At 34.2% G+C, this 15,505-nt stretch overlaps 1 protein-coding gene across 4 annotated transcripts in view; it reads right to left on the bottom strand.

Moving 5' to 3' along the window:
• Positions 1-724: 724 nt before the first annotated feature.
• Positions 725-15,505, bottom strand: part of LOC144967259 (phosphatidylinositol transfer protein alpha isoform-like) — a 26,005-nt gene continuing 11,224 nt past the window's right edge. For 3 of the 4 annotated variants that reach the window (XM_078904254.1, XM_078904255.1, XM_078904256.1), the window contains exons 4-12: positions 15,037-15,067; positions 12,312-12,499; positions 8,618-8,717; positions 8,312-8,389; positions 7,228-7,308; positions 5,493-5,582; positions 4,440-4,535; positions 3,929-4,051; positions 725-2,449 (exon numbers count right to left, since the gene is read on the bottom strand). In XM_078904254.1, coding sequence (XP_078760380.1) covers positions 2,405-2,449; positions 3,929-4,051; positions 4,440-4,535; positions 5,493-5,582; positions 7,228-7,308; positions 8,312-8,389; positions 8,618-8,717; positions 12,312-12,499; positions 15,037-15,067 — 832 coding nt within the window. In that variant the 3' untranslated portion in view covers positions 725-2,404. The remainder of the gene's footprint in view (positions 2,450-3,928; positions 4,052-4,439; positions 4,536-5,492; positions 5,583-7,227; positions 7,309-8,311; positions 8,390-8,617; positions 8,718-12,311; positions 12,500-15,036; positions 15,068-15,505) is intronic. The other variant, XM_078904257.1, reaches the window with a different exon arrangement.

Raw genomic sequence — 15,505 nt, 5'->3', positions numbered from 1 at the left:
TGCGATCGTTCTATTTCCGTTTCCTTTTTACCGCACGTTTATATCGTTGATAGCAAGTGAGTGATCGAATTCAGAAAAATGGCATTCCCGTACCTCACGAGTTTGTTGCGTGGCGCTAGAAATAATGTTTTGGAGAGTGGTGTAGACGATGAAGAGGATTTTGGAAATGAAAGCGATATCGAACTAGAAAGAGAAGATGTAAACGATGGTGGGGATGGACAAGACGAGGCGTTAGCACCCGATCAAGGTGATTCGGACACTGAATCGGAGTCCGAGATTGACGAAAATGACGGGAATGGGGGTGCGGGAACGAGTTTTTTTTTTTAATATTTTTTTTCCCAATTTATTGAAATCAAAATATGTCATGTTATATATCATTCGAAAGCAAATTTATCTGGCTATAAAAAGGAATTAAAATTATAATTTTATGTCATTTGGTTCTCGTTTAATAATTTTTTAACTTTGTGTTGGTATTTTTTTGTTAAGAGTTATGCCCCTTACACTGGGCCTCAGGGGAATTTTTTTTAGTAAACACCGGGCCTCTATGGGTTAATGTGTGCAAGTGCCGTAAAACCCTTAAAAACAAACAAATACAAAACAAAAACAGCAATCAACACCACAACAGTCAAGTACCTAATAAAGTACAACGAGAGAGAGAGAGGTGAAAATATAGTAAAGCACCAAACATTTGTTTTCATTGTAAATGAAGAATGTAAAAAAAACATTTTTTTATATCATTTAACATTTTATTGATGACTATAGACTCAGATATGTACAAAGGAAACATAACAGTGGTAAGGACAGCTGTTGGCCCAACTGATCCATTTAATGTAAGAGTTGGATTACACCAGGGATTTGCTCTCAGCCCACTGCTGTTTGCAACAGTAATGGATATCCTAACAGACCCCATTCGGCGAGAAGCACCATGGAACATGATGTATGCGGATGATGTAGTACTTCTGAATGATACAAAAGCTGAAGTGGAAAAGGAACTGGAGGGTTGAAGACGGGTGTTGGAAAGGAGGGGATTCAGGGTGAGCAGATCGAAGACAGAATATCTGTGCATCGGACAACAGAGAGCAGAACCACCAATAAAGATAGGAGAAGAGGATGTGCTAAAGACAAACCAATTCAAATACTTAGGAACAACCAAGGAGATGGGGGCAATGAGATGGAGGTCAAGAAGAGAATACAGGCAGGAGTTATGTGTGACAAACGAATATCCGCAAAGCTGAAGGGCAAAATATATACAACAGTTCTAAGACCAGCAATGTTATATGGACTAGAGACAGCAGCTACAACAAAGAAACAAGATAAAGAAGTTGAGGTGGCATAAATGAGGATGTTGAGATGGTCACTTGGCTGGACAAGAAAAGATAAAGTGAGAAATGAACATATTCAAAGGTTGACTGAAGTGAAGAATGCATCAATAAAGATGAGAGAAGATAGATTGAAATGGTTCGGACATGTAACGAGATGAGAGAGGGAGTATGTGGGAAGGACAAGTATTGGACTTACAAATAGCGGGAAAGAGGAAAAAGGGATGCCCAAAGGATAAGGTAAAGGATGATATGAAGGAACTGGGCCTGGAGGAAGATGATGCGCTGAACCAGATGCATGGAGATGCGCATTCATTATGGCAACCCTGTAAAATGTGGGATAAGCTGAAAGAAGAAGAAGACTCAGAAAAGCATGAATGTTTGGAAAGGAAAAGAAAAATAATTTTTAAAATAACAAAACAAAGTATTGTTCTTATTTGCTAACGATACTAAATACAAAGTTAAACTGAAAATAAAATAGACTACATGCAAAAAAAACCCTGATAAATTCCTTGGTCACTTTAAGACTATACTAAATCAGTAGTCTGCATTTCCTCTCACTTTTTTTTTAGTGTCTTTTAAAATCATAAAAGTCAGCATTGTTTTTGTTATTTTGGTCTCAGCTGTTGACACAGAGTGTTTCATTCGAAAAATTTTAAGTGAGAAATTCACATTGAAAACAAACGGAACGGATGATGGAAGAGAATACTAGCCAAATTATTTCTATTTTATTTTATTTTTTCAAATAACTGAATGAAGCTTTCACTTTAAACAAGTAGGAAGGAATAAAATTCTCTAAATCTAATGATAAAAGTGGATGATCATTTTTTTTTACATTAACATTGGCCTTAAAATCAATTTCTTGTCTTTAATTTTTCCACAATGATTATGTCATACTTTTTGAAAGTGATATCCTGTGGTAATTAATGTCTGTTCAAAATAAAACCAAAAAAAAAAGAGCTGGATCACATGATATACAATAGAAAATAATAAAACCCTAACAAACCTATGATATTCATAAAAAATTTATATTTAAATATTTTAAACTTAAAATGCTTAAACAATGTGGTTTAAAAAATGGTTTGTCACTCATCCAGCGTAAATCCTCTCCTGCTTTCTTCTCTCCTCCTCTGAAATGGCAAAATAAAAATATATATAAACAAAAAATTAATCAGAAAATTAATTTGATTTCATTCCATAATTAGCTTTCTGTGTTGTAGTCTTCTAAAAATAAAAAAGGTGTGCAGAATGGTGTGATTAAGACGAACCCTCTCTGATAAATCAGAGTTACAAATTGGGGAGCAGGCACTGGTATAAGATAAAGTCTGAAAAAAATGTGTATGAAACTGCAAGACAAAGCAAGAAAGAAAAAATACAAGAAAAAAAAAAAACATCCAAAAAAATCAGCCTACCTCAACTGGGGATCGAACCCATCTTATTTCTTGTGCTTGCTCCTTAATTTGTCACTTTGATATTTTCAAAAATAAAAATGGAGCTACTCTAATGTCTTTGTTCTCGTCTTCGCATGTTCACTGTTTATGCTTTGTGATGCAAGCGAGGACATTTCCTTGTGAAGAATATAGGCATTAAATTGTCTCAACTAGTGGTTAACCTCTGTGGTGTAAAGACAGTTGTACTGGTAATCAGGTTTGAGATTCGATCCTAAGTCGAGGCAGGCTGATTCTTTGGGATGTTTTTTTTTTCCTTGTATTTTTCTTTCTTGCTTTGTCTGGCATTGTTTCATAATCACTTTTTTAGATCTGATAAATCAAACATCTATCTTTTGCTTCATTACATTTTCCCTTTATTTCTTTGTTTAACTCATTTTAAATTGTTGTATTTTTCCAACCTTTCTCCATAATTTCATTTAAACTTGTATCTCGTGTGATCAATTTATTGTTTTTCTTTACTGATGCAGTCCACTCCGGATAATCACAACTCGGTAAACAACAACTTTCGGTTAATCACATTTCCCAAGAAACAATTAATTCTATATAAAAGTCACTGGTTAATTGCAACAAGCTTCGGTTAATCGCAACAAATTTTTGACTTCAAAAAGTCTCTTTTTCCTGTAAATCTTTTCTAATTCTATAATTATAGCGGCATAGTTTTCCACATCCATCTAAGTAAAGCGAATCAGCACCATTTTATCTTACAGTTGGATATCCCAAGAATATTGGTGATCATTTTTTCATTAATTTCCAGCTTTAGAGGATAGTTATAGTCATTCTTTTCTTCGCTTTCTTTCACTTTTAAAAATAGATTTATGCCATTCTTGTCAAAACTAAGTCATAAAAACAAATAACTCTCATTGTATATAAGTGTGAATTAGTAGGTCCCTGGTTTAGGTCCCACTCTGAGAGATGCAAAGTTGAGTCCTTGAAACAGACCCATTACTTGCATTCGCTCACTGTACTCAGCTGTGAAATGAGTACCCGGTCGGTAACAGAATTATCTCTGTCGAAAAAACAAAACAAACCTCACTGGTGTCGTGTTTTGCTCTATTATGTTAAGTGTTGCTGTTGGCTTGGGACCCCTTGTCTAGCACTTTGAGCACAGTGATTATTGGGCTAAATAAACAATTGGATGGATTATGGATTACTACTTACACGCTCCAAATCTTTTGCAACTTGATCTTCTATTCTTCGCACATCATCCATGTTGAGATTGTGATAATGATTCTGCCAGCAAATGAGTTGCCGGTGAAACAGAAGGAACAATCTTTGCTCTTGCTGTTAAATCAATGAAATACAACATATTACATTCCATTTGAAAAAACAAAAAACAAAATTATTATATGAATCCTGTAAAATGCAACACACTACCATTGACTTTGCAAGGAACAAAAACTAAACCATTTTGATATGAGAAAGTGTTTACCAAGGTGACCTCCAAAATATACTATTGACTTTACAAAGAACTAAAAAAAAGAAAAAAAATTAAATCAAGTTTATAAGATGTAGTCTAAAATAAATGGTCACAATGAAAAAAAAAAAAGAAAGAATTAAATAATTTATCACTTGGAAGTCTATCAACAAATCTCTAATAAAACTCTCTTACAGGCCATCAAATATTGATAGATCATGTTTTATGCGATGTACCTTAAATATCAAAACTTACAATCATTAAGTAGGTTTCCACTTTTTTCTGAAAACCAAACCACTTGAACCAAACCTTCACCAGTTTATAACAACACATTACTGGCTTTATTTTGGTCTGTAGGGAAAGAAAAAAAATGCCTTTAATAATTGTCAGCACCAATAATAGAACAGGGAGGTTACAATAACTCAGTTGCTAGAGCACTCGCTTCACACATAAAAGGACTGAGATCTATCCTGGATGAAGTCGAGACTTTATTTCTGCCCCCCCCCCCCCCTCTCCCCTGTCTACACTGCACTAATCGGGTAGCTGGGTCTGCTAGATTTGGCAGAAAGTACTTTGCGATAGACTAGCGTCCTATCAAAAGCCTAGTAAGCAATTGTTATTGTCTGTTTCTGGCTAACTAAACTGGGACAAATTCCATGGGTTTAATGGTTTTATACTATTTTACCAATTACAGAGCAGCAGGAGTGTTTTGAGCAAGTTGGAACTGGCCCCTTGTATTGAAGATATTGGTAAATTTGAGATTTGTATATCCAGTCACTCACCTACACACCTACAGAACTGCCCAGTCTATGTCCATGTGGTAAAATCTCGAGTGATAGTATTCCATTTTAGATTGCAAATAATTCAAATCTCAACAATCCGAATTATATGTATCTGTTTTATCACAACATTATCCCGATAGCTCAGTTGGTAGAGCACTCGCTTCACACATAAAGGAATCGTGATCAATCCCAGGTGCAGTTGAGATTTTTTCTGACCCCCCTGTCCACCCAGTAGTGATTGGGTAGCTGGGTCTGTTAGATCTGGTACTTTGCAATAGAATAGTGTCCTATCCAAAGGATAGCAAGCATTTGTTATTGTCCGTTTCCCGCTATAGAAATTGGGATAGTCTCCAGCTTCATGCCTACTGGCTCTGAAAGACTACTTTTTTTGATCACAGGATTGAGATAATAGGTCAAATATAAAATCAATGATCAGACTGGTTTGTCTGGATTTATATGGTCCCCCTTAGATACAAAAGAGGTTTTTAAAAATTAATTAATTAAAACAAAACAAATTAATTTATACCATCCATTGGCCAGTTCCATCTTTGGGAAGAGGACTGCGATTAGATTTAGGACACCCAACTATACAAGGATCACATTCTGCATGGTAGTCCTGAAATGATAAATTTGATAATATTTATAATTTGTCAACCGCATTACTACTTTCAACATGATCAATAGGGAATGAGATTAGCGGAAGAGTAGCGTCCCTTGATTGGACATCATTGGCGGAGAAGTTATTTGTAAACAAACCAACTACAAGCCAAGCGCTCCAAATACAAAATTTATTATTCATATTTCTGTACAAAAATGCATAACGTTGATTATGATATGGATTTTTGTACAGAAATATGAATAATAAATTTGTATTTGGAGCCCTTGGCTTGTAGTTGTTTTGTAACTTCTCCGCCGGTGACGTCCAATCAAGGGACGCTACTCTTCCGCTAATCTCATTCCCTATACACAACTGTGCTGTAACAAAAGCTGGGTATAAAGACTGCGATAAATGACTATCAATATTAAAAAAATTACAAAATCAGAAGAAAAATAAATCAACCAAAAATTAAATATGTATACTTGCACTTTGTCTACAAATAAACACAACACAAGAATTCTGGGGAAAGCCGGTTAATATACTATTGTTAAAGAGTCAAAAAATGAAAATGAACTGCCTTTTAGCCTATATAATCAAGGTATTGTAATTAACTTGTAGATTTTTTACCCTTGTGGATTTTTGACCAATCAAAACATGGGATTCGTGTCATGCCCTTAAACCCACTCGGACAAACATACATGTTAGTTTACTAACAATAAAATGAATGAAGTTGATGCAAAACTGCTCTTTGTTATTGTTTGTAGACTGCCAGTTGAGTGATTATTTCTCACTAGATTCTTTCAATCAGTCTATAAACGTTTGTGAAGCTTTGTGGTCTTCTGGTATGACATTCAAATTCTGACCAGTGGGTCCCAGGTTTGAGTCCTAATCTGAGCAGTTCAAAGTTAAATCCTTCGAAAAAACTCTTAACTCACATTCTCTTACCAAACTAAGGTGTAAAATGAGTAACTGGTGCCGTTAACAGTGCTGTCTCTGTCAAAAAAAAATTAATAATATCGTGGTACAGGCCTAATGTCTCATCCTACATATTAAATCTCGCTGTTGGCCAAGTATCCCTTGTAAAGCGCTTTGAGTATGTTTAGTGGTCATTCATTGCACCAGCTCAAGTCTAAGGTTACACATAGTTTTCTGTCCTAGTAAGATTGATCTGGAATTTGAGTATTTTACTTAAAGACATACTCATGTGTAATACATGTGCAGTTCCCTTAGTTTAGAAATCACCACCATTCTTTGTTGAGTAATGACTGTTCAGTCAGTCCTATTCAATAAGAGTTGAAGGACAAGGAGCATGGTTATAATCTCTCCACTATGACTTAGTTATCAATTTAATGTAGATTTAATATATTTGCACTTGTCTAAAACATCTTTCGATTAAGATTTAGATGTCCTCAAAATGGCCCCCCCAAAAAAACCCCCAACAAAACAAACAATTATAAAAGCATCACTATTACTGACTGTAGAAAAAAAAAAAAAGAGAAGTGCTGTTAGATAAATGGGGTTTATTCATGACCATAGCCTTTAACAGGAAGGATTGAAGACTGCAAATCAAGACCAAACCAAGACCTCATAATATGCTATCTAAAGTTAAGACTGAGCTCTATTCAAAGCATAAAATAGCATTATTTTTAATGACACATCTTACCTTAGCAGATACAGGGTCATTTGCAATATCAATCATAACCACCTTACGGTTATTTAATTCAGTTCCTATTAAGCCATGGATCTAAGAAGCAAAACAAATTAAATGTATATATGAAATTTAAAGTTGTATTCTTAAATTATGGAACTTTTCTAGTCTTTAAGTAAACATTTGAACACCAGAAATACGAGTAATATACAAAATAATTATGGTGATGATGATGATGATGATGATGACGATGATGATGATGATGATGATGATGATGATGATGAAGATGATGATGATGATGATGGTGATGATGATTATGATTATGATGATGATTATGGTGATGATTATGGTGATGATGATGATGATGATGATGATGATGATGATGATGATTATGATTATGATGATGATTATGGTGATGATTATGGTGATGATGATGATGATGATGATGATGATGATGATGATGATGATGATGATGACGACGATAATGATGATGATGAATATGAAGACAACAAAGTGATATTGATTGTGATAATGATAATAATTAAGATAAAAATGAATATTTATGCATCATGCAGCCGTTGAAATTGGAGGGTTTCGTATGCATTACATAGATTTTAACAAGTAGGTCTGAAGAGCCTCATATCTCATGGTTGGAAGACAGACACAATCACTTGCTTACTTTTTAAACAGAATGTTGCCAGACATTTAAGTACATTGAACAACATCTAGATAAGAGTAGCCACCCTTGTGTGGGACAAAGAAGAGATGGAAACAATTAATTTTGAAACGCTTGGATCCCATCCTGGGGTGAGAGATGGATTAGGCATTGGATTTGCACCTGAGTTCAAGTCCTCTTTGTCCACATATCTTGAGCAAGGAATTTAGTACTCATCGCTCACTTTACTGCATGACATTGCAGGCAATGCCTGAGTTATAGCAGTCATTTATCGAGACAGATCCTAAAAATAAATGTATGAACAAAGGGTATCTCATTTTATATTCCTTATTTATTAACCACCAATGAACTGATAAATTAATTGTCTGGGAAACATTGATCAAGATGAGAGAGAAAAAAGTAATAGTAAAAAAAAAGACTTACATTGAAAGAATCTCCGCAATCTGCATTGTGATAGCTTTCAATGATGACATAAAAGTTATTCCCCATGTATTCAGGATTCTGGGAAATGAGGTGAAGAATCATTAAAAGATGATAATGGTACTGAAAATGATGACGACGATTATAATGATGATGATGATGATGATAAGATATTTGCACCAAATAAAAAAGTTGATTTTTAAAAGAACAAAAGAATGTCCAGCCCCCCCCCCCCCCCCCCCCCAAGAACACAATCCTGATAAAACATGACAACAACACAACCCTGATAAAACATGACTCCTGTCTTACGGTTATGACTGTCTTGGTATAAGGGTATGCATTCCATGCTTCTTCTTTAAGTTGTGTACATTTTGCAGGAACGAACACTCGAATCCAACTGGGAACTTTGCTAGAGAGGGGAAAATACAATTTCAAATGGGCTGTTAGAAATTTTACATTACTGGCACAGCCCCTGTAACAAAATATAACACCAATTTTAATCTAGAAAAATGCACTTTGCAGGATGTCAAGCACATAAAAAGCTGGGAAAGACTGTGATCAAGGAAAACAATGTTATCATTTAACACTGTCATCAAGAACTCGAAACAGTTTTGTTTTTAATAAGTGTATCGAACAAACCAAAACAATAATTCTTGGACCCTATGCTTTTAATAGAGTGCAATAGGTTACCTCCCTTAAAATGATACAACTTACAAAATATATTTTAGAATGATACAGATCAGCTATTCAATTTTGTACTGATTTTAATGTAGTATGATGGTTTCATACTTCTTGTATTTTTTTAAATAGCACTTTCTGTTATGGTCTCCTTCTATTCGTCTTGCGGTATGCTGCGCGCCGTCGCACTTAAGTGGGGAGAAAGGATAAAACCAGTGGCGCACCTCGCTTCAACGTCATTCGCCTCCCGACTCACGTCGGGGGCAATCCTAATTGAAATAAAACTATTAGATAGTAAGATTTAATAGTGTGTTATTTCTGTTTCTTTATTTGACAGGTATGTTGAACTTTTATTATTAACATTGTCATAAGCATTATTATTATTATTATTATTATTATTATTATTATTATTATTATTATTATTATTATTATTATTATTATTGTTGCTGTTGCATTTATTGTTTTAATTATTGACATCGTGATTTCTTATTTTATTCATATCATTTCCGTGGATTGTTAATGCCTTTGTGTAATGACAGTAAATCGAATACGTGCCAGTATAACTTGTATCTGTCATGAGGAAAATACTTAGTCTAATTAATTGATTACATGAGTGCTAGCAATAATCTGTTTATCACGATTACAAACTTACCACGATCTTTATTACTGGTGATTTGTAAATAATATCGGCCTACTCTAATGTTGTTGGTATAGTTATCCTGTCACTGTCACATCCCTTCCATCTATCCATCTATATCTCTTTGTATCTATCTATCTATCTATCTATCTATCTATCTATCTATCTATCTATCTATCCATCCATCCATCTACCGACCGACCTACGGACCTATCTATCTGTATACTTACTAATCTGTCTGCCTATGCACATATGTACCCATCTTTATATATTTACCTTTTCAATTACTTAGTATGAGATTACAGTTGGCTACATATCAATCTACCTAATAATCTATTCAACTATCTATATGCCTGTCACCTGATACACATATAGGCATAAGTACCTATTGTCTGACTAGCTGTATGCTCAGTTATCGGTCTGTCTGTCAAGCTTTCTTGGTCATTAATCGTTATAGCTGTATAATGTCCTGATGATGCCCTGCATCATAGAATTATACCAAACTTCTGAGATTGTTGGTAGTGATTTATATCTTATGCTTTTATGCTTAATGATGTTGGCATATTCGATGCCATTATCTCACTTGGTAAATATTCATGTTTTATTGATACATTCGATTATCATTATATTACTAATTTTGGCCGTATCGCCACTCGACTTACGTTGAGGGCTGAGTGCCAATCTTCATTTTCTATTCCATTATATGACATGCATTGGCCGTATCGCCACTCGACTTACGTTGAGGGCTGAGTGCCAATCTTCATTTTCTATTCCATTATATAACATGCATTGGCAGTATCGCCACTCGACTTACGTTGAGGGCTGAGTGCCAATCTTCATTTTCTATTCCATTATATAACATGCATTGGCCGTATCGCCACTCGACTTACGTTGAGGGCTGAGTGCCAATCTTCATTTTCTATTCCATTATATAACATGCATTGGCCGTATCGCCACTCGACTTACGTTGAGGGCTGAGTGCCAATCTTCATTTTCTATTCCATTATATAACATGCATTGGCCGTATCGCCACTCGACTTACGTTGAGGGCTGAGTGCCAATCTTCATTTTCTATTCCATTATATAACATGCATTGGTCATTCGCCTCCCGACTCACGTCGGGGGCAATCCTAATTGAAATAAAACTATTAGATAGTAAGATTTAATAGTGTGTTATTTCTGTTTCTTTATTTGACAGTGTCGCCCCTTCCTTAGAACCAATCACGACCCTGAGCATTGCGCGAGAGAAAAACTCAGCATATCTCTTGCGCAAAATAAGATCTTGTTTTGTTCTATCACTCCCTCTTCATTCGTCCCAAGCCTCAAGAAGCCTGCCACGCTGCCTGCCAAAATAGCGGCACTGGCAACTACACACATCTCATTCTCAACAACAAAAACTACACCTCATTATCAAGAAATATCTCGCCACCAAACCTCTCAGAACAACTCCATACATCCTCCCTATCAAATCTCTCTCATTTACTCCATCGACTATATTACACCTTCCTCATTAAAAACTACACGTAACTTGAAGAAAACTACAAAGAGGCTTCATTATTGTATGTACCCCCTGCAACCCAAATAACAAGATACCACAAAAACAAGATTATTACATTAATATTACAATAAAGCACTGATACAGTAGCACCCCTGGGCAGTTGTATTTCCTTATTGGCTAATCTCTCTCTCTCTCTCTCTCTCTCTCTCTCTCTCTCTCTCTCTCTCTCTCTCTCTCTCTCTCTCTCTCTCTCTCTCTCTCTCTCTCACACACACACACACACACACACACAGACATACACATAATCCATTTATCATCCCATCTCTCCCTCACTTTTGCATAGGTATATATTTGTCATGCCCAATACCTTTATCTTTTCCCCAAATACTAAATGCCAAATGTAAAACTATATATTTAATCTGCAATATGCACTGAACAAGTCTTATTTTATTACTATTTCTGGGCCATAAAAACGAAGAGCAAAGTATATATTTGTATTTGCCTCTTTTCACACATGGTGTTGGCATTTTGGGTCTTCTGAAGAGGTCACACCTAGAACTATTCTTGTCTGTTCTTCCTTGTCACAGAAAGAAGGAACAGAACAAGAAAATTCACCTGCTTCACAATTTCTTGATTTGTAAGTGCTGTTTGTTCCTCCTTAGCAATTTAAACACATTCCTCAAATGCGTACAGCACTTCATCTGATATTCATCTTAATGTCTCACTTTTCGTGTTATATTAACAAAGGAGAAACCCAAAATGTCAACATTATGTAAATTGAATTGAAGCTTCTATATCAGTTTTTCGGTGTTATTTACAACTTCAAGCAGCAATGTTTACAATACAGATATATTAGCGAAAAAAAAAGTATTGCCGTGCATGCAAAGAAATTGTTGGATTATAGAAATTTGGATTGTTAAATTTTTAAACACAAACAAAGGCAAATAAGGACATTGGAGGGAATTGACATAATGTTAAAATTGTCAGTTTTTAAATTATCGTTTGTTATCTATATTTGTTAATATTTTCTTGAAAAAAAAAACACAATCAAAAATCAGGCAAAGACATAATTATTTCCATCAATTCATTTCAAACAAGTTTTTTTGAAGTGTACTCCTCTGTCTCTTAAATCTATTAATGCATTGTGAAACATTTCATAATTTTACGTACCTTGAACTTGATACACCTACCTGTGCAAGTAGTAGATTTTGTTAGAGTATTGGCCTCTGGTAAAATTACGGCCATTACATGAAAGCACGGTTGGCGGTGGATTGCGTTTTTCATCAAATGGTTCATTTACTAGGACCGCCACTCCTTCCCCTCCTCCTGTCTGATTCTTACTAGCTTCCGCTACTGACCACAACTGACCAACTGCATACTTAAGAGAAAAAAAAAAAAAAAAAGGACAGAAAATCAGTTAGATTCTAAAATGAAAATAACTGAAGTGAAAACTTATGTTCTCTGATCAAAATTTAGTTTCTGCAATTCATCAACAGCCTCTATAATAAAATATAACATCAAATGTTTTAAGTCTACCCGCAAGAACACAACATGACTGATTCTTAAAAAAAAATAAAAAGAGATAGGTCCATACCTCCAATCCATATTCAACATGAACTCCATTGATTGCTAGTTGAAAAGAAAACTGCTATATATATTTCAAGGTACTGAGCACTGACAGTCTTGGCTATATCAAAGGACTTTTTAACATGAAGTCCAGGAGAGAAATCTGAGATTAAACTGACTTTAAAATTCTTGTGAGGCCTACAATACACTGTAAAATAGGTGACCTCCCACCTCAAAATGGTATCATTTAGAGGATGAAATTGAATTGACGGTAAAACATTTGACACTTGGGTTAAAACTGTGTTTATTTGTTTCAAGAACCCATCAGCACCCAAATTAGGAGGAGATGGAAATGGGTCGGCCACACATTGAGTAGACCTGTGAGAAACGTCCCTCGCCTGTCCCTCGATTGGAACCTCCAAGGGACACAAAATGTGTGGTGTCCAAAACAGACATGGAGACGCTCACTGTCTGATGAACTGGAGACGGCAGACCTAACTTGGAAGGCTACCAAGAAGATGGCCAAAGACAGAAGCCCATGGCGGACGCTCGCAGAGGCCTTATGTTCCACAAGGAGCGAAGAGGATTGAGTCAAAGTAAGTCATTGAAGAAAATAAAAGTTTTCTTTTGAAATGCTGAAAACTAAATTTTTAGATTTTTAATAATAATAATAATAATGATAATAATAATAATAATAATAATAATAATAATAATAATAATAATAATAATAATAATAATAATAATAATAATAATAATATGAATAAATTACATTTAATATATAATATTTTAAAATCATTTCTATTTTCAATTCATTTTTTTGGTATTTGGTTTTCCCCAATATAATAGCAGATTGAGGCAGTGGATCACGTTTCAATTTTCAACATATCACTTTAGGAATGCCTTTCAATCACATTTCAGATGGTCAAAATCCTTTAAAAGTTTTAAATCCTGCTTGAAAAACTTTTTTTTTGTTTGTTTGTTTGTTGCTTTAGGTCTCTTCCAACACAATTGAGGTTATATGAGAGACCGCTGAAACAAAAAAACAAGCAATCTAACAAAAATAGTCCAAATGTAAATCAAAATCATAACCTAAAGATATCATAAGCTAAATTATAAATAACCAAGAACAAACAGGCAGAAGATTTACAGGAAAAAAAATATCCCCTGTCAAAAATACAATCACAAACATAAGAAGCATGATAGGCAAGTAAAGAGAAGAAGAAACGACATCACTATCGGATCGTACACCCATGCGAACATCATAGGTATATGATTCAAGAGTGATGCTCCCATCCAACCACCCGCTTGAAAAACTTTCTTCATATGTCTTCAATCAATTGAATTGTTGTTGCACATGCTTTTTTGTCAATTATCACGTGCGGCTAAGGTCTTGTGGTATGATCCAGGGTTCGAGTCATGCTCTGATCGGCACATAGTTGAGTCCTTGGAAAAAGCTCTTTACTCACAAAATCTCATTGTACTCAAGTGTAAAATGAGTACCTGCCCATTAAGTGTTGTCTCTATTGAAAAAAAAATGTACAATCGCCAAACAGGCTTTGTGTCTCTTCCTACATGTTTAAGTGTTGCTATTGGCTCCTTTGTAACGCACTTTGAGCATGTTTAGTGGGTAATGCACTATATACATGCTATTTTTTATTTTTTTATATTTTTTAACATGATTTTGTTAAGATTGTGCAGTGTTTAGGACTTACTTTAATTAGATGAAGTGGTATACAAATACCAGGAAAATAAAAATGTTGCTTGAAGCTCGAAGAAATAAATTACAATAGGAAATGAAATGGAAGCTTCAATTTATTCTTTAGTGGTTCATTCATCAAGTTTTGTTGATAAACGGGAAACCTGAAACGTCCACACTATCTGTCTTTGTTGAATAAATTGAAGCATTCACTTCATTTCATATAGATATTTGTATAACTGCCCTGAATTAATATCTTTATCATTTTTATCATCATCATCATCATTATTCCTATTATTATAATAATAATAATTATTATTATTATTATTATTATTATTATTATTATTATTATTATTATTATTATTATTATTATTATTATTATTATTATTATTATCATTATTATTATATTATTATTATCATTATTATTATTATTATTATTATTATTATTATTATTATTATTATTATTATTATTATTATTATTATTATTATTATTATTATTATCATTATTATTATTACTATCATCATTATCATTATTATCATTATTATTATTGTTATTATTATTATCAGATAAAAACAGGCAATGTTGAAAAACCAATGCAATTCTAATGTAGAAAATTAAATTTCTAACAAGTGTGAATTCAATAAATGGATACCTCTTGAACAGTCATTGGTAGGACAATACGGCTGAAAATTTTACAAAAATGCTTATTATGAGAAGGCATGACATTAATTCTTGTTAAGTAAAATTGAGAAAACAAAGAAACAGGAACTTGTTTGATCCCTAAAAAAAAATAACTAAAAAAACAACAAATGAACTACAAATATACCTAGATAGAGTTTTTAAAAGTTTGAGTTACAAACAGAAATAGTTGCGGGTGACAATGAACAAAATACGAAAGCAATAGCATTTATTGAAATCTGACTTCAGGATCATTCATAATCTATGTGGTCTTGTGATATGACACTATCTTTCGGACAGGAAGGTCCAAGGTTTAAGGTCCACTCTGAGCGGCACATATTTTTAAAGGCTCTTTACTCACAGTATCTCACCATACTCAGGTTTAAAATGAGTACTTGGCCATTAACAGCATTGTCCCTGTCTGGAAAATTTGTAATACCACA

The sequence above is a fragment of the Berghia stephanieae genome, chromosome 3 (genome assembly GCF_034508935.2).
Source record: "Berghia stephanieae isolate SIO BIC M18660-M18661 chromosome 3, UCSD_Bste_1.3, whole genome shotgun sequence".
In the NCBI taxonomy this organism is placed as follows: Eukaryota; Metazoa; Mollusca; class Gastropoda; order Nudibranchia; family Aeolidiidae; genus Berghia; species Berghia stephanieae.
The sequence above is the reverse complement of the archived record's forward strand: the minus strand, read 5'-3'. Positions and strand labels throughout refer to the sequence as shown.